Source organism: Polypterus senegalus, chromosome 6 (genome assembly GCF_016835505.1).
Source record: "Polypterus senegalus isolate Bchr_013 chromosome 6, ASM1683550v1, whole genome shotgun sequence".
Lineage (NCBI taxonomy): Eukaryota > Metazoa > Chordata > Cladistia > Polypteriformes > Polypteridae > Polypterus > Polypterus senegalus.
The window spans coordinates 115,458,994-115,468,518 of NC_053159.1; the positions used below are offsets into that span (position 1 = coordinate 115,458,994).

A 9,525-nucleotide genomic window follows, 5' to 3' on the forward strand; every position below is an offset into this window, starting at 1 on the left:
GCTTTCTATGTTGCCATAAAGAACAATCAAGTTCCCTTACATAACTAAACCTCTTATTGGGTCTGTTGTCTTCCTAGGTCAAAGAGGCTTATATACAAAGGATCAGCTTATCCTCCACTGGCTTTTTCAGGTAAGTAAAGAGATGCCAATGGTAGAAGTTCAAGTGGCATTGGGAGGTTTCAGTTATAAATTTCTTCTGATAAGCTTTGAATTCTAATCTTTCCGTATTGTATAAATTGGCATCTCTTCATCCTCACTGTGGTCATGTGGCAGTTGACACATAGAATAGCATGGAGCTTTGAAGCTTATTTGATTTTTTAAAAAGCCTGGTCTTTGTTGTGTCCAGAGAGATATAACTGAGTGAAGCAGTTTAACATTTTTTTAAATATATACTAGGGGGCTTTGCTCCCTGCTCACTTCGCTCGCCAACCCCTGTGTTTGGTTTTCCGGATACACACTTATAAGATTTTATTTTCTTTGAATTGTTGCTATTTCCTTAGTTTCACTTTTATTTCAGAACTTCTGTAAAAACAATATTTGGAATCTTTCCTGTCCCAATATGCTGAGTCTTTTAAATGAGGTCTATGAGACTTGTGTTTAATGACTTTGTACCATAATTTAGGATAGGTTTCTCTGTTTGGAATTTCAGCACAGACAAAACGATCCACATCATCAGCAGTTAATCATTTTATTTTTGCAAAGTAACCAATACATGCACATGAGTTAAACCCCGTTTTTGAAATTCTCTGACTTAAACTAATTTCCGTTTGTTTTGCGGTAATGCGATCTTTTCTATCTTTTTTTTTTTGATACTGTAGTGACTGACATAATAAAGTGTCACAAAAGTTCTACTTTAACAATCGCCGACTGCGTAACCCCAAACACAACTTTCCAGCATCCTCTCCAACACCTCCTCCCACGGGTCTCGCCTCCCCCTTACCGCATCAATAAGATCCCAGCTATCAGTCTTCCGTGCTGCACCTTGTCCTCCCTCGGACCTAACAGTCACTTAAAACAAAAAAGGCTTCAGCTTGGCTGGGAAGCTACAATATTTTCGACTGCTACTGCTTTCATATTCTGTACCTTTCTCTGCATATGCATTGCGCCTTGGGTCTCTTTTCTCCGCACTGCTCTTTCTTCTTTGCTGAGAGCACAGGATCTGTGTGCCACGTGACTTTACATGACTGAATGTTTTGCTGGCTGTCCTTGCTTTTATTTGATAAGAAGGGTGTGTCTTGCAAGAATCTTATGTTCCACGTCCCCGCGAGACTGCCCTGAGACAATCTCTTGGCACCAAGTCTCATGTTTACGGTCCCTGCGAGACGCTCCATGGCCAGTCTTTTTTGTCTCACAGGTCTTTAAAATGTCTTTTGAGAACTTCCGAGAAGATCACATATCGTCGCCTTGCTTTTCCATTCCAGGAATATATATAGAGAGATTTCATTAAAAGTTTAATCATAAGGGAGTTTTATATCCTTTTGTAATCACCGATGAGAGTGTCTAATTATTTATAATTGAATGATAAACATTATACTGGAAAGAAATTTCAGAACCGAACCTGAATTAAAGTATCATCTATCCTAGTGGAAGGGAATGTAAGATGGGAATCAACCCTGGATGAGCTAATCCACAGCAAAGCCATCACAAACACCCACCTACACTCACCGATTTACTCACCCACTCATCTTTTGCCAGTTCAAAGTCAGCATTGAAAATCACAGTATATCTTTAGACAATTGTTAAGGAAATCAGAGACTTCCAAGTAAACCACACCAACAAGAGAAGCACAGGCAAAATTTGCATAGAATGCTACCTGCTCAAGAACTGAATCAGAATCTAAGCATCATAGTGCAAACTCATTTACCATCCTGCCAACTTAATTAAAATTCAGCTCAAGCCAAATGATTATTATTCTGGAGGAATTCTGGTTAATTTTTAATCTGTTATTTAATTTTCTTTAACAGGGGCCCTAATACTGATGTTGACTGGGAAAGAAGTGAAGGGAAAGCTTATTACTATTTCACGTTTGGGGTGTGCTGTTCTGAAGTAGAAGTTGACTGCTTAACTGGAGATCACAAGGTACAGGAGTAATCTGTCCTGTGTCAGAGAATGGTGTTGCCCTTATTACAAAAAAGATTGTGTCTATTTTATAAGATATAACAGGGTTTTTTTTGTTTGAGTTCCTGGCAATCAGACCCCACACAATGAAATAATTTGATTCCCATAATGTTTTCTGTATAACAAAAACAGCTTGTCAATAATTTTATTATATTAAAGAAAAATAAAAGCCTAACACAACAGCAAAACGGCAACTAAAATAATGATTTTGTTTGTAAATTTCAGAATATAAGAACAGACATTGTGATGGATGTTGGTCAAAGTCTAAACCCAGCTTTGGATATTGGACAGGCAAGTGCACAGTGCTATGTTTAGTTATCACTGGGAATCCTGGAATCAGTTGTTAAACAATACTTCTGTATAGTCCTTTACTATCCACACCAAGCATCAACCATAAAACACATAAACAAGCCTTAGTTAATGTCTAATGCTACCACTGAAAACAAATAATTTACTTTGATATGTCATCTACAGCTAAACTGCTATTTTTAACCTTTCAGATTGAAGGTGGTTTTGTCCAGGGCCTGGGACTCTACACCATAGAAGAGCTCAAGTTTTCTCCAAGTGGAGTCCTGATAACTAGGGGCCCATCCCAATACAAGATCCCAACAATTTGTGATATTCCGGAACAAATTAATACTTCCCTCCTGCAAAATGCTTCAAATCCACATGCCATCTATTCATCTAAGGCAAGGCTCAGTAGTGTGTGTTAAGCATGTTTTTTTTTTTTACATTGGACAAAAATAAGGTCAATTGTTTTTACAGTGTAGTCATTAACCTTTTAGAAGTGGCTGTTTTACTACTGTATAAGGTTTTGAACAACCATAAAAGGACTTTTCTTGTGTGTCTCCACATGAAGAGAAAGACATTTTTGTTGCTCTAGTGGATCTTTCTCTAGAAGATGCTCCGATCTATTAAGTGTATAGATTCACACACTTGACCAATTTTCAAGTTCTACACCAGAACACTCTCTCTGTCCTTTCCTGTGTCTCTTGCTTCCACTTGGCTTCTCTTTCTTTCATCAGTAAACCAGCAGCACAACTTTCCATCCAAATTTAAACTCAAGAAACGTTTGGTTTAAGGAGGCATTAAATCCCATCCTCATTATTGGCAAACCCTGAAATTGTTCATAGGACCAAGAACAGCCCTACTCGTGTGGTCCTTCGGGATATTTTGGTTTATTTTTGCTTATTTAATTAATTCATTATTATTTTAAATTTGTCTCAATGCTGTCTTGATTATTTTATAGATGTCATCATGTTTTTGTAATTCTTTCTGGGTGATGCCAAATGTGTTCATGGTTGCCAGACATATTTTTCATGTCACATAACTCCTAATGCCATGACACTGCCAGTATAAAATGTTGGCAGTGTGATTTAGTCAGCACCCATCTTTGATTTTTTTGTCTATGACTACTTGTGACTCTTTTTTGCCTTTTTTTTTCTTTGATCTTTATATTATTTCTTTTGGCTTTTTTGCACTTAGCTTTAAGTCTTGTAATGACCTCTGGCCTGCTTTTTGTCCATTTTTTTTGCCAACCTATTTGTCTTCTGATCATTTCAGAACTGTTGTTCTTGGGAAAAGGCAACTTCTCCTTCTCAGACAGGATACTTGATTTTACTTGAAGGGTACCATTCTAGAACTCCCCCTAGCTGCTCTGGTATCCCTGCACCCTTGAGTTCTCAATAATCTTTAAAGAGCTGGATATTCACGTTTTATTCCTGGCAAGCAAAGTCACACCTGTTCAAGCTATGAGCGGTCTACTGCCACATGACCCATGTCTACCCGCCTCAATTGCCAGCTGTCTCTCTGGGTGTTGCTGTATCTTTTTTTGTAGCTTAGATAATTCACTTCTGGGGCACCATGCATGACAAGATTTACTCTTCCATCGTTTTCAATAATTCTCACACTGACATTTTGAAGTGCTCTCTTACTGCCAGTATGGTTCTTTCTCTTGCTTGAAAGTCAGCTATAGGACTTTGCCCTACACTGTAGTGTACTTGCCATTGGTACCTACTTGCTAGGTGAAGAATGCAGCATAAAAGAAATTATGTACCTATTTTTAAACTTAGTTTACAGAAATGAAAAAAGTTCAGGGGCCTCATGTATAAACGGTGTGTACGCACAAAAATATTGCGTAAGAACGTTTCCGCATTGAAATCGTGATGTATAAAACCTAAACTTGGCGTAAAGCCATGCGCATTTCCGCAGTAGCTCATGCCCTGGCGTACGCAAGTTCTGCGCTCGGTTTTGCAGTCTGGCGGCACCCAGCGTCAAAGCAGTGCTACTGTTCCTGTGTGGTTACTTTTCTTTTTTAGATTTAACCTGTAACAATATAATGGTCCACAGAATGGTCAAACTATTCCAAATACCATAACTGCTTTAGCGTTGTTACTCTCACTGCACTTTCTTTCTCTTCTTTCAGCTGCTCCCATTAAGGGTTGCCACAGCTTATCATGCTGCCTATTTGAACTGCTCTCACATGGCAAACGCTTCAAAACCTTTCCTGTATGGACCTCGCGGTACAGAAACAGTTTCATCTCAAGAACTAGAAACGCACTCAATCAGTCCATCAAGTGCTCCTTGTAGAACTGTTTGTACTTATTAGTACAATCACCTCACTGTAAACTTGCACTACAGTTATAATATTGCACAACCTGAGCCACTTTATAAAGAGCGTATTTACATATGATGATGATATTTTTAAGATGAAATGTAGCAAAATATGTTTATTATATTATACAGATAAAACTTTAACTTCATTTAAATAATCTATATTGTTAATAATTAAACATGTGAGCACACGGTGTCGCTGCGCTAGTTCACGGATTGTTCCTGCCTAACGCTGTATGCTTGCTGGGACTGGCGTGACACCCAACAGGATAGAATAATTAAACATGTACTACGAAGATATTTCAATGTTCCATAAAAGTTTTGAAGAATCGGCGTTCTAAGCTTACAGATGGCTTAACTTCTATTATAGAGCTGATTGTGTGGCGAATGGGTATTTGGAGAAAGAAAAGGAAGGACAGGAATTGGGGGTTAGTATGTTTGAAAGAGACAGTACTGCTGCAATAAATTATTTCATCGAAGGTCACGCATAATCACTGCGCCACCGTGTTCCCATGTTTAATAACATGCTTTAACTCCTATCGTCATGAAAATGATATCACGTATACATCTCAGTATTTTAATTATTCAGAAAGCTGTAATATTATGAATGTAATGGATTCTGTGTCCTGTTGGAGGAAGAGAAAACCCGGAAACACATAGTGATTCACACACATAGAGCACATAGAAGATCAAATACAAAACAAAGCAATTAAAATGTTACTTTAGTTACAATGGGATTTGAGAAACTAGTTTATGATGTTCTACTTTAATGACAAAATAAACTACGTGATTAAAGTGGAAATTTCGAGATTAAAGTTGACATTTCATGCTTTTTTCCTAACTGTGTGCCTTTTTTTTTCTCTGTACCCTAATAAGCTTTCATATGACTTTCAGACGGTGGGCTGCAACTCTCCTTTTCATGGCGACTTTGATGTCTAACAACTTCTTTTTTTATTTCGGGCACTGTGCAACTTTGTGAACTTGAGCTTTCGAGTTTCTCCGACATTCTATGTCACTTGATCAACTTAATTTTGTTGTTTATACCACTGTTTAAACCAGTACGTTTTTCCTTGCCTCCACTTGGTATTCACTGAAATTCTATTTTCCCTCGTGCTTTTGCCATTGCCTTTTCACAGAACATTGAGCTTAAGGGCTATTTATATTGATTTGCATATTCAAAGAGGCGTAATTCTGGGAGGAGTTGGGGTGGGACAGCAGGCTCGTGCACGTGCGTTAATTTTCACGCTGACCGGGATTTATGTAGCAGAAGAATCCATAATGGTGCACTGGCTCAGCGCGTGAAACTAGTAGATTTATGTTGCACCATTGTGTTACTAATCTAACATTTGTTACCTGTCTTAATTTGATATAGGGGATTGGAGAACCCACTGTGTTTTTTGGATGCACTGTGTTTTTTGCCATTAAACAAGCAATTGCTGCAGCAAGAAAGGATGTGGGATTGCATGACAATTTTGCCCTGAACTCTCCTGCAACTCCCGAGAAGATTCGTCTTGCATGTGCTGATCAGTTCACACAGATGGTGAGATGTGTTTATTAAGTGTATTGCTTTTTAAATGGTGGTAGGGATACTGAATTAGGAAATATACTAATTTAAAGGGATGGAACACTGAGTCCAGTTAAATAGAAAATTGCTTTTTAAAATTCAATCTTAAAAACAAATCCTTGTCATGAGGGCAAAATTCACTGAGTTACATGGCCTCCTTAATATCTCAATTAAATCATTTCTACAGCAGCAAAAAGACAAATAACAGTCTTGTTTTTTACTATTAAATATAAAAATGCAAGAGTAGAAATTACAAATTGTTTTTCTAGTTCTGTAAAACTACATCTGTAGAAATTTCAGACTCAAATTTTGAATCAACTTAGAATCACCAGATATCCTATTGTGCCTGTCTTTGGCATGTGGGAGGAAAACTGTAGTTTCCAGAGGAACAAAAACAAGCAGACAAATAAGGGAAAATTTCTCCGGCAAAGGTTTCAAATCTACAGGATTGGACTCGTAAGCCAGCAGTGCTAACCACTATTCTACTATGCTGCCCCTGCTTTTAGCAAATGATTTGCTTAAAAAGTAGACATACAGAGGTGTTAAAGGAACATATTCTTTCCTAATTTCCTTCAAATCCTTGTAGGGCTATGATTTAAAGACCACACGAAAGTAGTATAGTCCTGAAGAAACATTGTACTACATAATTTTGTGCCTCTTTAAATTGGAACCATTGTCAATGCTTTCACTAATATACAGTACATACAATAAATGAGATCTAGTCATTTTTTTCAGTTTAGAGTAGCTTTGGGGTAAAGAGAGGATCTTCAAATGTTCTAATAGTAAATTATAATGTAAAAGAACAGATTGAATTTACAAGTGAGTGATCCTTCAAGAAGAATTAATAGACTTTACCTGAGATTTGAGTCAATTTACTCTAATCGCAAATCTCAATTATAATACAGAATTATTAGATTTAAAATATAAGTAAAAAAATGAAGTTTTATGTGTGACTTGAACTGTAACTCACTGTAGCTCACAGACAGACCTAAGGGGAGAATTAAGCAAATGTAAATGAATGAACATGGAGGTTTGCACACAGAGTTCTCTTGAAGGGGGCACTCAATAAACCAGAAAAGTTAGTTGTGAAGAAGTTTTATACAATCCCTGTTATGTTAAAAAAAAAAAAATTCTCTATTAACATTTCCTAAGATATCTGAATCCACGTGAGCCTTTTCTGTTGGCAAAGGTCTCTGCAGGTTTTAGAAAGGACATGGTATGCCTCTGTTTTTTGTGAGGATTTCCCTACATCTCGGCTCACTTGGTTCCTTAAGAATATGTTCCCAGCCTTCATTCTATAATGCTCCTGTATAGAAAAGTCGAAGGCTCTGCTTTGATCCCTACACATACTGAACTAAAAATATCTTTCTAATCCATGTTTTTCTATATGGAATTAGCATGAGAATGTACTGCACATTTAGAGTTTTCTAGCCTTTAATGGGTGCAGTCACATCCTGATAGGCAGTTGACCTTTTTGGGTAGGATATCCAGTTTTGAAACCTAGAGGAAAGAAAAGTGCAAGCTTTGCATTATGAGCAGTTCTAGTGCACACTCAATGTGAAGGCTCCATGTCACAGGGTACATAGGGAAGAAACCTTGACAAAAGGCTTTGTGTGAGTGAGAAGGCTAGTATCAGATTTATGTGGCATCGGCAAGTACTCTTAAAATGTATATCTTTGTTTCAATAACTGAGACTACACTATTAGTAATTAGGATTATAGTTAAAATTAAAAGAGCTAAAATCTTTAACAAATTCCATTATACTGCTAATTGCCTTACGACAGGATCTGCAGCAAACTTTATTTCCAAAAAGGACAAACAACTATGTATTTTGTAAGAGAACAGGAGACAAGTTTGTACAGGAAAACAATTCATATTTCCTAATCCTTGGCATTCTATTGTTATCTTTTGTAGGTTCCTACTCCTGAGCCAGGAAGCTTCATTCCCTGGGCCATCAATGTATGAGTCAGAAAATTACAAATGCTGAATTTGAATCTAATCTTTCAGTTTCATGTGTTATAAATAATCACTGAAATATGAACTTCCTTCCATTAACAACCAAATGGCTTATGTGGTGCTTTACTAAAACAGTTTGGAAATGTCACATGCCTTTTGTATTTCCCTGTGCCAGTAGCTCAAATCCAGAGATATATTCCCAATACAGACAATAAAGCTATTATACAAAATGAGATGTTTGGTTACCATGTCTTGAGCTGCAGACTATTATTTCTTTTAATAGTGGGCCTTTTGTGGCTCATTTAATAGATTTGTCAGTCCAGCTGGTATCCATCATTCAGTATCCACTAAGGTTGATATGGGGATCCCCAGCATGAACAGCCTTGTCAGCTGTTGCTACTTTCTTTTCATTTTGGTTTCTTACTGGTTTTGTTGATGCTGAACTTCAGATGTCCTCTCTTTTCATAATCTTTAGAAACATAAGTGACCTCAAAATAGCTGATGAGTTTTATTTTAACTTTGCCACTTTTATTTAAAGAAGCATAGCATTTAGGTTCAAAATGGTTTTTTAAAAAATGCATCTTATCAAGAGAGCTTCCATCCATCCATCCATCCATTATCCAACCCACCATATCCTAACTACAGGGTCACAGGTGTCTGCTGGAGCCAATCCCAGCCAACACAGGGCGCAAGGCAGGAAACAAACCCCAGGCAAGGCGCCAGTCCACCGCAGATCAAGAGAACTTTAAAAGAAAAAAATAAAACTTTCTGTTTGCATTGGAGGAAGGATGTGCCCAAATGGACTGTAAGAGCCAATCTTAGAAAGTGAATTTTAATGTTAAAATTCACAGAAGTGTTTTCTTAATTTGAATAGAGTATCAGTTTGACATAATTACTTAGATAATGGCATAACATTTTACCTCTTGTAACCTAACATGTAATAGAACCTTCTTAGCTATTTCTGTAAATAACAGAATGTGTAAATTATTCAGTGAGGAGCATAGAGTTAGAAGTATGGAATGTTAGATTAGTTTACAAATAGAACAATGGCATACATACTGCATACTGCATACTTTTGGAAGGAAACAGAAGCACGCAGAGGAAGCCCACCAGGAAAATGTACAAACTCCAGGTATGGTGTACCCAAGACGTGACCCCCCTTATTGTGAGGCAGCAGCGTTTCTGCTACACCACCATGCCTCCACATATTTAATTATTAACAGTGTACATTCATTAAATGAAGTTAATGATTTATGTGTAAAATGTTATATATA

General features: G+C 37.2%; 1 protein-coding gene across 1 annotated transcript in view; it reads left to right on the forward strand.

The window, feature by feature from the left end:
• LOC120531432 (aldehyde oxidase-like) overlaps window positions 1-8,481 on the forward strand; it is a 68,742-nt gene extending 60,261 nt beyond the window's left edge. The window contains exons 30-35 of the mRNA XM_039756850.1: window positions 78-130; window positions 1,965-2,079; window positions 2,344-2,409; window positions 2,619-2,807; window positions 6,104-6,271; window positions 8,210-8,481. Coding sequence (XP_039612784.1) covers window positions 78-130; window positions 1,965-2,079; window positions 2,344-2,409; window positions 2,619-2,807; window positions 6,104-6,271; window positions 8,210-8,260 — 642 coding nt within the window. The 3' untranslated portion in view covers window positions 8,261-8,481. The remainder of the gene's footprint in view (window positions 1-77; window positions 131-1,964; window positions 2,080-2,343; window positions 2,410-2,618; window positions 2,808-6,103; window positions 6,272-8,209) is intronic.
• The last annotated feature ends 1,044 nt before the right edge of the window (window positions 8,482-9,525 follow it).